Source organism: Mus musculus, chromosome 3, assembly GCF_000001635.26.
Source record: "Mus musculus strain C57BL/6J chromosome 3, GRCm38.p6 C57BL/6J".
NCBI lineage: Eukaryota > Metazoa > Chordata > Mammalia > Rodentia > Muridae > Mus > Mus musculus.
Genome location: NC_000069.6, coordinates 32589385 through 32604178, shown reverse-complemented (window position 1 = coordinate 32604178; position 14794 = coordinate 32589385). Strand labels below are relative to the sequence as shown.

At 45.8% G+C, this 14794-nt stretch overlaps 1 protein-coding gene across 5 annotated transcripts in view; it reads left to right on the top strand.

The window, feature by feature from the left end:
- Gnb4 (guanine nucleotide binding protein (G protein), beta 4) overlaps positions 1 to 14794 on the top strand; it is a 38087-nt gene that overhangs the window by 12495 nt on the left and 10798 nt on the right. For 3 of the 5 annotated variants that reach the window (NM_001348104.1, NM_013531.5, NM_001348062.1), the window contains 7 exons: positions 2039 to 2134; positions 6015 to 6053; positions 7796 to 7902; positions 10958 to 11021; positions 12906 to 13068; positions 14116 to 14182; positions 14269 to 14470. In NM_001348104.1, coding sequence (NP_001335033.1) covers positions 2078 to 2134; positions 6015 to 6053; positions 7796 to 7902; positions 10958 to 11021; positions 12906 to 13068; positions 14116 to 14182; positions 14269 to 14470 — 699 coding nt within the window. In that variant the 5' untranslated portion in view covers positions 2039 to 2077. Of the gene's footprint in view, positions 1 to 2038; positions 2135 to 6014; positions 6054 to 6394; positions 6540 to 7795; positions 7903 to 10957; positions 11022 to 12905; positions 13069 to 14115; positions 14183 to 14268; positions 14471 to 14794 lie in introns of all 5 variants that reach the window. The other 2 variants (NM_001348105.1, XM_006535404.4) reach the window with 2 other exon arrangements.

Genomic DNA, 14794 nt, shown 5'->3' with positions numbered 1-14794 from the left:
GGCCATCCTGATCTACATAGTGAGACCATATTTCAAAACAAAAACATCCAAGCCAGCCTCTCCCTGGACCTGTCTGTAAACAGTTCTCTGTGGTTTGGTCTTAAATCTCAATCTCTATCTCAAGAGCTCTCCCTCATCTTTGCTGACCTGAGATGAGTGGCAGAAAGGCCAGCTCCCTGTACATAGTGGGTTTCAGCACCAGATGGATACATTAAGGACACGACTGCTCCAAGGTGTGGTGGAGGATGATTTTACTGTAGGTACAAGGGAGACGCCAGCCGGAGGCATCTGGAAGAATCCAGGGTAGGGAGAGTACATAGGAGACTAAACATGGCCCCAGACTGAACTGGCAAGGGTGGGGATGCAGGGCGAGATGGAAGGAGAAGAGAAAGCAAAGAGGAGAGGGCCAAGAGAGAGTGGGCCAAAAGGACCAAGACAGCTCATGGCCAAAATGGTAGGGTTGTGTAGGAATGAGAAGCCATGAGAGGGAACCCATGAGCTGGAGGAGCTTGGGTGTGGGTGGAGTGTGGGAATTGCTGAGAGGAGCCACAGGTGCCCATGAGCCTGGGGGCTGGCCAGCTTGTGTTTGGTGTGCTAATAGGCAGTACGGCTAGCAGTTTGTCCCAAGTTTCTTTCGGACCTGACACTCCATAACACAGGGTTTTCCTAAAATAGCAAGCGGTAGGTATCTAGGGCACTATATGCATCTGAGGATGCTGGGATGAGAGCAGGGGGAGGGGGTGTGGTGGTGGTGGTGGTTCGTGATTTTTTTTTTTTTTTTCGAGACAGGGTTTCTCTGTATAGCTCTGGCTGTCCTGGAACTCACTTTGTAAACCAGGCTGCCCTCGAACTCAGAAATCCACCTGTCTCTGCCTCCCGAGTGCTGGGATTAAAGGCGTGTGCCACCACGAGTGGCTTTGTGGTGGTGCCTGATTTTAATCCCAGCACTCTGGAGGTAGGGGCAGGTGGATCTCTGAGTTCAAGGCCAGCCTGGTCTACATGAGTTCCAGCTCTGCTGGGGCTACACAGAGAAACCTTGTCTCAAAAGGAAAGGGGAAAAAGGAAATAAAAGATGGTAAAGGAGGAAGGAGACAAAAGAGGGATGTCTGCCAAACCTGTTTGGAGACAAAGACCGCTGCCTACCTGGCTGTTCTGGGAACTGGTGCTTGCTCTTTGGGGAACTGGCTATATACAAATGGCTTATGTGGGTGGGATACTGAAAGACTCCGAGAGGAGCCCCTCGCTCAGGCCTCAGGACAATAGCGGACACCCAAGAACTCACGACAGACCGAGCTTGTTGCAAACCACATGAGGCTTTATTCGGGGAAAGCCAGAGCTCTGGGGACGACTCATATCCCACGCAGGGGTAGAGGAGTCGTCCTCGAGGGGAAAGAGGTCCCAGTTTTTATAGGCCCTCAGGGGGGAAAGGAGAAGGGGGAGAGTAGGGGATTTCCAGATCTAAACAATGTCTATTCTCAAGAAATGGGTATGGGAGGGGTACAAGGAAAGAGTCTAATGAAGGTGCAGCAATGGGCACACACCTGGTCAGAACATTGGCAGACACACAGGTTTAAGGAGCGGCCAGAGCATTGTGCACCTCTATTTTTCTAAATCAGTGAAGCTAGTTCTGCTAACACTGACGTCTATCTTGCCAATTTCAGGGCTTCTGTGTCCTTTTACATTCTGCCAGGATCTTTCAATACCACAGAAATTCCTGCGTGTTCCTACATGGGCATATGTATGTTCAGGCTGCCCTTCATGGAGAGTTTGTTTCTGAGTATCCCTTCATTGGTATGCATGGGTGGGGCCAGGCACCTCTGCCATGGAAGGTTTGGCTCCATGTTCGTATTGACAACTTTCATATCACACTCCTGCTTAAAGTCACTCTATAAACGACCTAGATGTTTATCCACTGTGCACTTTTTAAGTTCCGGCAACACGGGTTGCTCCCTTTACATCTGGAAGGACTAAAAGGTTGTGAGTCAGCGCTTTCCTGTAGATTAAAACAGGTGAAAATTGACCCTCCCCTCCCCCTTAGCTCTTCACTTGAGACGCCTGAGGGAAACCACCAGGCAGGATGAGCGAGCTGGAGCAGCTGAGGCAGGAGGCTGAACAGCTTCGGAATCAGATCCAGGTAGGAAATGTGTTTATCAGTCACTACATTAAAAAAAAAAAAAATCATTCTTGAGGCTGGATGAGGTCAGCCTGAGCAAGCTGAAAGCCAGCCTGAGCTAGGTAAGACCCTGTCTCGATGAAACAGTATGGAAATGGTTAAGTTGTTTTTACCACAGCCTCCCTTGCTGGCAAAGGCACAAGTGGTTGGGATGCCTAGGGCCATCGAGATGGCTCAGAGGGTAAAGGTGCTTGCTGCTGAGCCTGATGACCTGGGTTCCATCCCTGGGACCACATGTAGAAGGAGAGAGCAACTCCTGAAAACTGTCGTCTGACCTCCACATACGTGCAGAAGGCCACTGGGGGTATAATGCCAAAACATCTGCCCAGATGAAAATGTTGTAATGACACCCATTGCTGTTTTATGCCAACGGAAAACATTTAAGCATTCTCTTCATGTACTGAGAATCGTAGATGCCTGCTGGGATACCTGAGGCGGGGGCTACAGCATGAGGAAAACACCTCAACAGCACTAGGTTTCGCAACAGTAACAGTAAAAGACAGACGTGATGTATTTCTGTCAATTGAAAGAAGGAACAGATAAATGGAAAAACACTTAGAATGCTCCCCACGGTAGCACAGGCCATATTCTGCTAAGGCTTAGGCAGGAGAATATCGAGTTCAAGGCCGGCCTCGTCCTGCGTATTGACTTCTAGGCCTGCCTGGTCTTACTGCAAAAACGCTACTTAGATCTTTGGATCATTCTGGTTAGGGAAGGCCTGCCAAGTGCTTGTGGGCAAGCGGCTGTGGGAGCGGCCTGTAGATGAGTCACAAGAAGGTAAGTGCCTTGAGAGGCAGCAGTGGGCAGACATGAGCTTTCAGGAACCGAACCGGGGAGCATCCAGGGAATAAAACCAGAAATGAAAGTGCAAGAACCACAGCCTCTCTTCTCCAAAGCAGGTGGAGGAAGGACAGGGGGCTGTGATTAGCCCAGCAGCTTCCTGCCTCTTCACAGAGAAAAGGCAACTGGGAAAACCATTTGCAAGTATCAGTGCAGGGTTTCACTGCTGTGAACAGACCCCATGACCAAGGAGATGCTTATAAAGAAAAACATTTAACTGGGGCTGGCTTACAGGCTCAGAGGTTCAGTCCCTTGTCATGGTAGGAAGCATGGCAGCATCTAGGCAGACAGGGTGCAGAAGAAGCAGCCAAGAGTTCTACATCGTGGTCCAAAGGAAGTCAGGAGCTGGACCTCATAAACAGCCAGGAGGAGGCTCTCTTTGCACAGCTTGAGCTCCAGCCTGCCCCACAGGGATACACTTGCTCCAATGCCACTCCCTGTCGGTCAAGCATTCAAACACATGAGTCCATGAGGGCCAAACCTATTCAAACCACCACACAAGGAAAACCCCTGATAACCAGAATATAGTTGGGAGGCCCTTGCCAGTATTGATAATTGGCTATTTCAAGACCTGCAGTTCTCAAGCTGTGGGTTGTAATCTCTTTGGGGTTGAATGACCCTTTCAGAGGGATTGCCTAAGCCCCATCAGAAAACACAGATATTTATGATTCATAACAGTAGCAAAATTGCATTTATGAAGTAGCAATGAAAATAATTTTATGGTTCATGGTTAACTCAACGTGAGGGACTGTATTAAAGGGTCACATCAGTAGGAAGGTTGAGAACCACTGTTCAGGACATAGTGAAAGCAAAGAGTCTGTAGAGAGATGCTGTGGGAAAGAAGGCGGTGAGAAACCAAGGAGGGATGAAGAGCAGCCAACAGAAAGTGTCCCCCAGGGACTGAAATTGTGCCACCTTTAACAGAGGGTTATTTCCTGTACCCAGGGGTGTGGTTTGGTAGCTAAGCCAGTGTTTGGTATGTGCAAAGCTCTGAGCTCCATCCCAGCACCAGTAATAATAATAATAAATGATAAATATCTGTACTCTGGAGCTACACACCTGAGGTGTTTATTAATGGTAACAGGCACAGTTGCTTGAACATAGCATGCTTGCAGTTTTATCTCTCTGAGGCTGGAGACACAGCTCAAAAGTTACAAGCACTGGTTGCTGTTCCAGAAGACCTGGGTTCAGTTCCTGGCACCTGTACATCATAGCTCACAACTGTCTTTAACTCCATTTCCAGGACACCCATGCCCTCTTTTCCTCTGAAGGCACCAGGCATGCACGCGGTATACAGCCACATTTAGACAGAACACTTCTATACAAAAAACAAAAAAACAAAACAAAACAACAACAACAAAAAACAAGTAAAATTTGAAACAAATCTAAGATGTCAAATTCTTGGAAGTAAACCTGGTAGATCTCCACGACCTCAGATTAGAAAATAGTTGTCATGATCCACACTGCCTGGGGATTGACGTATGTGGGGGACAGAAGTATAAAAATGACAGGCATACTCACAGAAGAGGCTGTGATCAGATGGGCTGTGTGGTCCTCAGCAGGCGCACCAGCAGCAGCCTGGGAAGGAGGAGAAGGGTGTGGCCCATCTCAGTAGGAGGTCTCTGTAGGGGAGCTATCTCTGCTGCAGACATCCTGGAGGAGGAAGCTGTAGCTGATAGTTTTCCCACATGCTGGTTTAGGTAACAGTCAAGCATTTGTCAACACCCACACTCAGGCCAGGAGAAAGGCTGTAGCATCCTCTGACCCTGAGCCAGGGAAGGAGGGCCTTGCCATCCCGTGGCTCTGAGGCATGGTGTCATTTAAAGCTTTTGTGAGGACCCAAGTTCAGTTCCAGCACTCACATCAGGAGACTCATAACTCACATATAACTCTAGCTCCTGAGATTTAACACTCTCTGCAGACAATTCAGACACACGCATGCACACATGCATGCTCGCTCGCACATAAATAAAAATAAAATATATTTTAAAAACTCTCATCAAGAAAAGGAAGACAGCTATGATGTAATCAGAGAAAATATTTGAGGATTGTACATCTTGTAATGGTTGGGCATCCACAATATGTAAAGAACTACTGTATCTGGACAAGAAAAAGACAACCTGATATAGAAGTTGGCAAAAGCTTTGACTAGAGATCATTTCAAAGGCATAGAAACACACACACACACACACACACACACACACACACGTATGCACACATAGCACACTCACAGACACAAACACAGATATACACAAACTGTGTGCATGCACAGATTTACACACACACACACAGTGCATGGAAAGATTCTTGGTATAAATCCAAACAACAGTGTGATATTCCACAGCTAAGATGGCTGTAACTAAACACACAGAGCATCATCAGAGCTGGCAGCGGCTCTGAGGTCCTGTGGTCCTGGAGCCCTGGCGATTCCTGCTTGGAATGTGAAAATATGCAGAGTGCAGCCGCTCCGAACAGCAGAAGGTTGAAGTCCCAAAGGATTAGAAAACATGGAAACACAGCATCCTGCTTTGTGATAACTGAAAAGTGGGCGCCATCTGTGTCCAAAGGTCTCAGCTAGCAGATGAAAGGCTGCAAAGTCATCCAGTAGAACTGCCAGCCCTAAAATGGAGACACTGCTTCATACAGTAACGAGGCTAACACTGAGAACATGCAAAGTAGAGAAATCTGTGTATTATACAAGTTCATTTAAACAAGGAATCTGATTGGCAAAACCACACAGACGGGATGGAGAGGAGGCATGGAGAAGTTGAGGCATGCAGAGGAAAGGAATCTGGTAGATAGAGTTTCTTTGGAGACAGACAGACAGACATGGAAGACATATCCATGACAGAAAAATCAATAAGTTGTGTATCTCAAAATGGCTCCCTTTATGTTAGGTATAAAGATGATGTGGTACAGTAAGGGTTAATTTTCAGTAAGTAGAAGCCTATCCGTCCTGACGACCCCCATCCTAACTTGTCACCACCCTTCTTTGCTCCAGGATGCTCGGAAGGCCTGCAATGATGCCACGCTGGTTCAGGTAAAGAGTCCCCCAGTCCCTGTCAGCAGTTCACACAAACTATCACAGTATCGGTGCAGTCCAGACTGCTGTTACTGAAGGTGCTGTCCATAAACACACTGCTGAAGTAGAAGTCTGCGGGCAGTACTCACCATGGAGATGAGACGTGCAGCGTTGTTTCATAGACGATTTTCTTTAAGCACTTTCTGAACCTCTTTGGTATATGCTGATTAAGCTTTTTTTTTTTTTTAATTTAAGGGAAATTTAAGAAGGTTTTGTTGGGTAAATACTGTTCACTTATGAAGAATATATGTTTTGCACTATACGTGTATAAAACTGGCTTTCTTTTTTGGTGTTTTAAGAAAATCAGAATGTTATTTACGACTCCAAAAGACACCTGCTCACCGGCCCCATTGTACTTAGGGTCAAACTTTTTGACCTCTGATCTGAGTGCCCTGTACCACCCTCACACTGAGCAGTGTCGGAAGCCACCGTCGGTGTCCCTTGGTGAGATCCCTGTGCCTTGGTTTTTATGACTCGTTGCCCTGAGCCCACCTTCCCATTCTGACTGGTAGCAGGACACAGGCAGGCTCCAGGCAGATCCAGTGCTCCTCCATTCTCCCAGACCATTGAGTCACAGCAGACCATCCTTGGCTGCCTCATGGCCAGACTTCCCCACAAGCTGAAACTGCCTTTCTTTTCCCATTTTTAAACAATTTTTAAATTTTTGTTAAATTTTGTATGTGTGGGTATTTTGCCTACAGGGACATCTGCGCACCAAGTTCATGTCTGGTGCCCTCAGAGGCCAGAGGAAAGAGTTAGATCCCCTGGAACTGGATGGCTATGAAGCTAGCTGCCATGTGGGTGCTGGGAATTGAACCTGGGTCCTCTGGGAGAACAGCTAGTACTCTTAACCAGTTCCATGGCTTTCTTATAGAAAAACTACAAATGTTTTCTTCTGTAGTCATTTATTTCTGGGTTCCCTTTGTGGCTGTCACATTTTTTCCCCGTCAAAATATCGCAAGTGCCCATATTTGTGGGTTCACTGACAGCTGGCTATGTGAGCAGGGTATCAAATCGGGTAATGAGAGTTTCCAGTGTTTGTCATTGCTGGGTGTTGCAGGATCCAAGCCACCTCTGTTCTAGTTCTGTAAAAACCATTTGATAAGGGGCTGGCAAGATGGCTTCAGGCCAGGCATTGCCACTCAAGCCGGAAGACCTCAGTTCAGTCCCCAGAATTCGTGTAAAGTAGAAGGAGAGAATCAGTTCCACACAGTTGTCTTCTGACCTCAACATGTCTGTCTGTCTGTCTCTTTCTGTCTCTGTCTCTTTCTGTCTCTGTCTCTCTCACACACACACACAAACACACACACACACACACACACGCTCTCTCGTGCATAAAACATTTAAAGCCCTTGCATGCTGTGCACACTGGCATACATTGCAGACAGCTCTGGATGCAGTTCAGCAGCTTGTCCACTCATCTTCCCTCCTTCCTGTCCTCTCTCTTCCTGCTGCAGCTGGAGCTTTGTTAGTTTGGAAGTCTTGTGTGTTGCCTTTAGCTCCTCATCTGAAAAACCACCCTCATACCCAGCTGCCCAAGGGTGACTTCTGTTCATCACAGCTTTCATGAACCAGACAAACCACAGCAGTTCTGTTACACTCTCTGTACTAAGTCACCTTTGGGTGCTATGACTTTATTTCTGCTTCTTGTCTATCAGCATGTCTAAGGCAAAGAGTAATGTCATTGTCACTTTCCAAAGATCACGTCTAATATGGACTCCGTGGGCCGAATACAAATGCGAACAAGGCGCACGCTGCGCGGCCACCTCGCTAAGATCTACGCCATGCACTGGGGATATGATTCCAGGTCAGTGGCTGTCACTGTGAAACTCCCACAGGAGTGGTTTTCGTTAAGAATTGTTCTTTGCATTTCCTTTGTTCATAAAAGTCTTATTTGTGCAGTTTTGTAGAAAATGCATCAACCATGAGCTGTTGCTTGCGCTGAAAATATCCGTGAACTCTTCAGAAGTTTAGAGCAGTTTGTTCAGGTGTCAGATCAAACCCCGAGGCTCCGTCTTGCTAAGCAGATGTTAGTCACTGTGTCCTCAGCCTTGAAGTTTACACAGACTTTTAGGGCATGCAAGACGGCTTCTTGGATAAAGGTGTTTGCCTGGCAGGTTTTCCTCTGATTCCACATGTGTTCCCACAAATAGACATATACAATAATGATACTGCTAATAAATACTTTTAAAGTTTCTAATATGAAAAATAAATTTATTTCTCAAAAAGATCTTTGTCTAGTGACCTATGGAAACTATCTTGAAGTTTTCTTTCTTTGTTCTAGAATTAATGCCTTCCCGGTGAGAAATCACTCAGCACACTTAGAGATGAATACAGGAAGACACTCTTTAAGATAGCACATGTCTTTCTGTCGAATGCTCAGAGTGGGGCTGGCCTTGGATAGAAGATTTCTCTAACTTAGACACACCTTAGGCTTATGCATTCCACATATAGTGTGTCCATAAATCTCTTCAGGTCTGGCCCCAGATTACTTTGAAGAGTTTAAACAAGTCTGGCCGTTTAGGCAGGTGAGACAGTTACACAGCAAAGTTTATGTATGTTGTAGAGTTATTTCATGTAAACCAGTGTATACTTTTTCAAATAGTTGTTACCCAGGGTCCTAGTGCCCGCTTGGCAGAATTAGGCTTTTCTCAAGAGAACTGGGGGCCTTTGTGGCATGCCAGGACTTCACTTTGGTGGCAACCTTGTGCTGCCCCTTGCTGCCTGTCAGAGGAATGTTCTTTGAGATGAGCCTGGCCTAATGGCTGGTTGTAAATCAGGTTGTCTCCTTTCTTAAGGGAATTGAGCCCCATGGCTGGTCAGTCCTTTGCATCCTAGCATCTTAAATTTCACTGTGTCTAACAGGGCTGGTCAGCATACCATCTACCTCCGGGGTCGTTTTAGGGGCATTCCTTTGACTGGATTCTACCTTGTGTGATTTAACATCTTCTAAGCAGATTAGTAAATCTTTTATAACAGCAATTCTTTTACGTGTCTCCTACACCATCTTTACAGAGGAGTGTTATGATGTGCCTTTTAATATGTCAAAACTTTTTTGTCCTGGGAGGGGTTGTTCCTTGTGAGACAGATTATTGCTAAGTAGCTCCAGCTAGCCTCAATATCAAAATCCTCCTGCCTCAGACTCCTCTGAGTGAGAGAGTTACAGGTACATGTAAACTGATGGCATCCCTGCCCCATGGTATGGTTAACACGAAACGCATCTGGAAGAATCCAAAGAGAGAAGCAGACCGGGCCTGGCCATGAGAGCACAGCAGAGAGGTGGGGGGGGAGACCAATGGGAGGGGAGAGGAGGCAGAGAGGAGAGAGACAGAAAGCAGGGAGCTAGGGTTGTGAGGAGAATGAGTGGCTGGGGGCAGAGGGAAAGATAGAGGGATTCTGAAATGTATAGCAGGCACCTGTGATCCTGAGGGAGCCTGGTGGCCAGCACGTGCTTTGGTGCTGATAGGCACCACAGAAGGGCATCTGTCCCTTCTGCCTTTTGGAGTTTAGGAAAATGGAGTTTCCTTTGGACCTGACAAGGCATGCTCACCATTCCTGGCCAAAACACAGTCTTACTGTTTATTAATATTAAAATACCAGTTAAGAAGCAAATGCTCATGTACATCTGTGTCCAAATTATGGATGCTACTCTAATTTTTCAACTAACTCCACACAGGATTGAGTTATACAGAAGGAGTGTTCTGATTGAATATGTTTTTATTTTTATTTTGAGACAGGGTTTCTCTGTGTAGTCCTGGTTGTCCTGGGACTCGCTTTGTAGACCAGGCTGCTCTGGACCTCTGAGAGATCTGCCTGCCTCTGCCTTCCAAGTGTTGGGATTAAAGATGCACACCACCAGACAGGACAGTTCAATACATCATTTAGTTCCACAGCCTAACACTTGCACACTATTATGTATGCTTGTGTGTGTTTGTTAGTCATTTTTATTGCTGTTTCTAAGATTAATATAATCTTGATCTAAGGATGGGGAGGGTGTTGAATAGATTAGCATAGTATATATGCCCCTTAGAGGGGGATAGATAAAATTATATTATTGACAACGAACGAAAAGTTAAGGAAGATTTTATTTTTAACTTAAGATAAAAATATTTTGCCCTGGGCCAGCGAGGTGACTCAGTAGGGAAGGCTTTTTGCCACCAGACAGCCTGAATTTGCTCCCCAGTACCCACAAGGTAGAGGGGGAGACTTGGGTCCTCCAAGTTGGCCTTTGAGCTATATACACATAAATATATGTGATTTAATTTTTTTTAATTGCCTTGTTACTACCACAGACTTTTAGCCCCAAATGTAATTACTGAAGCAATGTTAATGGTTATTTTCTTAAAACGTTTCTCAAGAACAGAGTGTCACCCCGGAATCTGCCTCCTGTCTCCATACATTCTACTGAGTAACTGGTGGGTCCCGACGCCTGCCAGCACACATGGCTACAGGTGGTTTCCGAGTCTCCCTTGGTCCCCGCAGCCCACCTATGGACCTGGCCTTCTGTAAACATGGTTAGCTCAAAACCTTTGCCTGCAGGTTTTTGTAGTCGTACCTCTTTTGTGTCTTTTTCATTTTATATGCGATGGAAAAGCAAATTCCAGACCAGAACAAAGCTCTAGTTCGAACACAGTCCAGAACTGGTAAGGCAGCGAAGCCAGCCTCTGCATCGTCTGCTGCATCGTCTGTCAAAGCGTTTGGCATGGATCATCATGTTTTCAAAAGTTGGGAGAACAGTTTTAGTAAACAGATCTTATTAGAAAAGGTGTTTTTTCTCCTGAAGTGTCCTTCAGAGATAAAATGCATAACGAATTAACTCTTTTTCCCCTCAATGTCAAATTGTTCTTATGTTTCTCCTCTAGGCTACTAGTCAGTGCTTCGCAAGATGGAAAATTAATTATTTGGGATAGCTATACGACAAATAAGGTAGAATCTCTTCATCTTTCTCTTTAGTGATCTTGTATTTGTTTACTGCCTAGCAGTTCTTTCTCAGCCAGGGTCCCCTTTCCTGAGATGAATTTATTCTAGATCCAGACCAACTCTTATGATATGTTTACTTTTAATGTTGAACTCTTCTGCTGCAAGAGCAATTTCAGTATGTGTTTGAGTGTCTCTTTTCTCTCCTCCCTCCCTCCCTTCCTTTTCCCTCCCCCTTTTCTCCCTCCACCTATCTACCTCTCTCGCTCTCTTTCTTTCTTTCCTCAGGCTCTTATTTAGCCCAGGCTAACCTTGAGCTCACGATGTAGCTGAGGCTAGCCCTCAGCTCTTGGTTCTCCTGCCTCTACCTTCACACTGCTGAGTTTACAGACATGCAACACCACACCTGGCTTTTGAAGACTGCCACTTTTTATATAGACAAGAACTTTTCAAAGTCCCAATTCCTGGAATGAAACAACAGTGATGTTATTAACAGTTATTGTGGTAGATGGCTTCTGGAAAGTTTTTCCTTGGCTTACTCCAAGGAAAAGTTGTTTTTCTAGATGACTTAAAAAAAATAGACACATTAAATTTGTTGAGATCTAGTAGTGAAAATCTTGATTTTCTTACTGTACCCAGAGTAAAGAATCCTTGAGTTCTTGATTCAAGTTGCTGAGTAACATTGAAAATTTGGGGGATATATTTTACAAGTCAGATGCATACGTTATAGCAGTAATTGACTGAGCAGCCAAAAACAGTGTTTGGTGAAATGAACAGTCACTTAAGCCCTCTCACCCTGAAGCGCTGAGCTTAGACTAAGGACCTGGCCTGTGCACGAGCTGCACACTCAGCCTGATTGAGACTTGAAAAGTAACTACGTGTGATGTAACAGGTTTTGTATCCTAATTGGTATTACGCTAGTCTCATTCAAATCCATTTTCCTAAAACAAACAAACAAACAAAAAAAAAACAAATATACTTTATGATATCACTTTAGGTCAAGAGGAAGCATGGTAGTATCACAGGATGGGTGGACACTCTGGATGGGGGCATCCTTGATAAATCAAACACCTTCTGTTGTCCTGCTCCTCCTGCTTCTAGGTTTGATGACACCATTGTGTTCCCTCTTTGAGATCCTGGCATGTGTGCCCGTTACTACAAGGGCACACACACAAGCCCCCTTCCGATTGTCTCTGATACTTCTCTGTCCATTCCTTTTTATGGTTCAGTGTTCAGGTGTAGGAGACTCCTCTTTTGAACATTAAACATTAATGTGCTAAGATACGGATTCGTACTTTACATCTAATTTAGTAGGCAAAGGCAGGCAGATCTTGTTGAGTTCAGCATGGTCTACGTAAGTGAATTCCAGGCCAGTGGGGCTATATATTAAGATCGTGTCTCAAAACAAACAAACAAAAACAAAATCTGTATAGCTTTGCTTTTATTTTAAAAATTGGGAGTTGGGTGACACTTGAGAGATGGTTTCAAATGGGTAAAAGATCTTGCTGCTCTTACAGAGAACCTGTTTGGTTCTCAGAACCTGCATCAAGGGCTCACAACCCCCTACATAACTCCAGCCTTAAGAGATCTGTGGCTCAGAAGGCACTTACCTGCATTTAAGTTCATAGTACCACACACAGAGACACATGACTAAAAATAAAATTGCTCCTAAAAAATACTTCACTTCCATGTGACCTGCCAGCATTGACAGGGACATCCTGTGTGTCCATGGTGTTCCCAGGTCTCATAGCTTCCTTTGCCCAGTGTGTTTATTCCTCCATGTATGTGATTTCTAGCAGAGGGTGCCTCATGAGAAGCAAGCTTAGGACTGCATTATGTATTGACGGCCCTTGAAGCCTTTCCCCTTGCCTCTGTGCACTCTTTGTGTGGTAGATGCACGCCATCCCTCTGAGGTCCTCCTGGGTGATGACCTGTGCCTACGCCCCGTCCGGGAACTACGTTGCCTGTGGAGGCTTGGATAACATCTGCTCCATATACAACCTAAAGACCCGAGAGGGGAATGTGCGGGTGAGCCGAGAATTGCCAGGACACACGGGTGAGTGACTCAATATCCTCCTCAGCCTTCTTCCTTCCTGATCAAGGATACGGGCAGATTGTGTCCATTCTGGTGGCTCGAGGAAGAGGGAAGCAGAAATTAGTGATTTTAAAAAGCAGTGACTCTCTCAGAGTCACATGGTGATGGTTTTTCCTTGCTGTAGTTTGGGGCTGGGGATTCCATTTGGGGCCTTGAGCTCTCTGAGCTGGCTTTCTCCCTTGGAGGTGTCCTCCTACCCTGGGATTGCTTTCTTTCCGTTATAGCTATACTGTGTTAGAAACGTGATACATTTGCTACCCCAAAGATCCAAACATTCACAAAAATATGTGAAGAAAGCAGATCCGGCTCCCTGTACTTTCTGCTGCCCTGGAGTGAGGTTCAGGATCATACAGTCTGTGCTGGGGTTCGTTAATGTCACCAGAAGCGCTGTCCCTGCCGCAGCGCTTGGTTCCCAAGCCATGTTATTTAGGAAGTGTCTGTTGTTTGCATCCATCCTGTCTGTGGTTACAGAGGCTTAGAATGGTGTCTCCCTGCCACTGTCAGGCTCTGAAATGGATTTGAATCGTGCAAACACAGCATTTTCCAGAAAGCCTTCACAGTATTGTTAGGGTCTTCTCCAAGGCTGGGCCCATTCTGCCACAGGTTAGAGGTACAGCCTCCCTCAGGTGTTTCCAACCTGCAGCCTACACGCTGTCATAAACATACCGAAAATAAAGCCTCATTTTGTTATAATTTTAAAAATTCAATTGTGTGGTTCTGAAGCTTGAATTTTGAGGATGACGGGGTTGTGTCACAGTGCCACAGTTAAACACACCGGGCTGCTATTAGGCTGCCATACTTACATGGTCACTTTGAGTGGCCAGTGTCTGATACAGTGAATACCTCGGAAGAGTGTGAGAAAATTTAGTCACAGGCAGCAAGGCATTGGGCTCGTTAAAGCAGCTGTGTGTCCCACGGATGAGGCTCTGTGGCCTGAGCTTATGGATTTTGTCCCATTTTGTGTCACTGGGTCAGAGATGACCTGATATTTGCTGCTCTCTGCTGCAGGCTACTTGTCCTGCTGCCGATTCTTAGATGATGGACAAATCATTACAAGTTCGGGAGACACGACTTGGTAAGTTTATTCAAAGGAAACCTGACTTCTTGGGTACAGCCACGGGGAGAGGCGGTCATTTGTGTCTGTGCTTGTGTTAATCACAGTGCTTTGTGGGACATTGAGACCGGACAGCAGACTACGACCTTCACGGGACACTCGGGTGACGTGATGAGCCTCTCACTGAGTCCTGACTTGAAGACCTTTGTGTCTGGTGCTTGTGATGCATCCTCAAAGCTGTGGGATATCCGAGATGGGATGTGTAGACAGTCTTTCACCGGACACATCTCAGACATCAACGCTGTCAGTGTAAGCACATGTTTGTTTGTTTGTTTGTTGTTTGTGGAACAGACCTGACTTTATTCCACAGAACTCAAAAGTAAAAAAAGCTGGTGTGGTGGCACTGACTTTTGTAAATCCCAGCAATGGGGGAGCACAGACAGGAGGACCGAGGCTCGCTCTGCAGATCCAGGTCCAGTGAGAAACCCTGTCTAAACAGCAACAATAAACATGAAATAGAGAGTGAAGAAAACACCTGATGTTGACCTCTGGCTTCACTGGGCACACTGACGTACATACACGGGTAAAGTAGGTAATGAGAGACAGCTGGGTGTGGTGCCACAAGCCTGGATT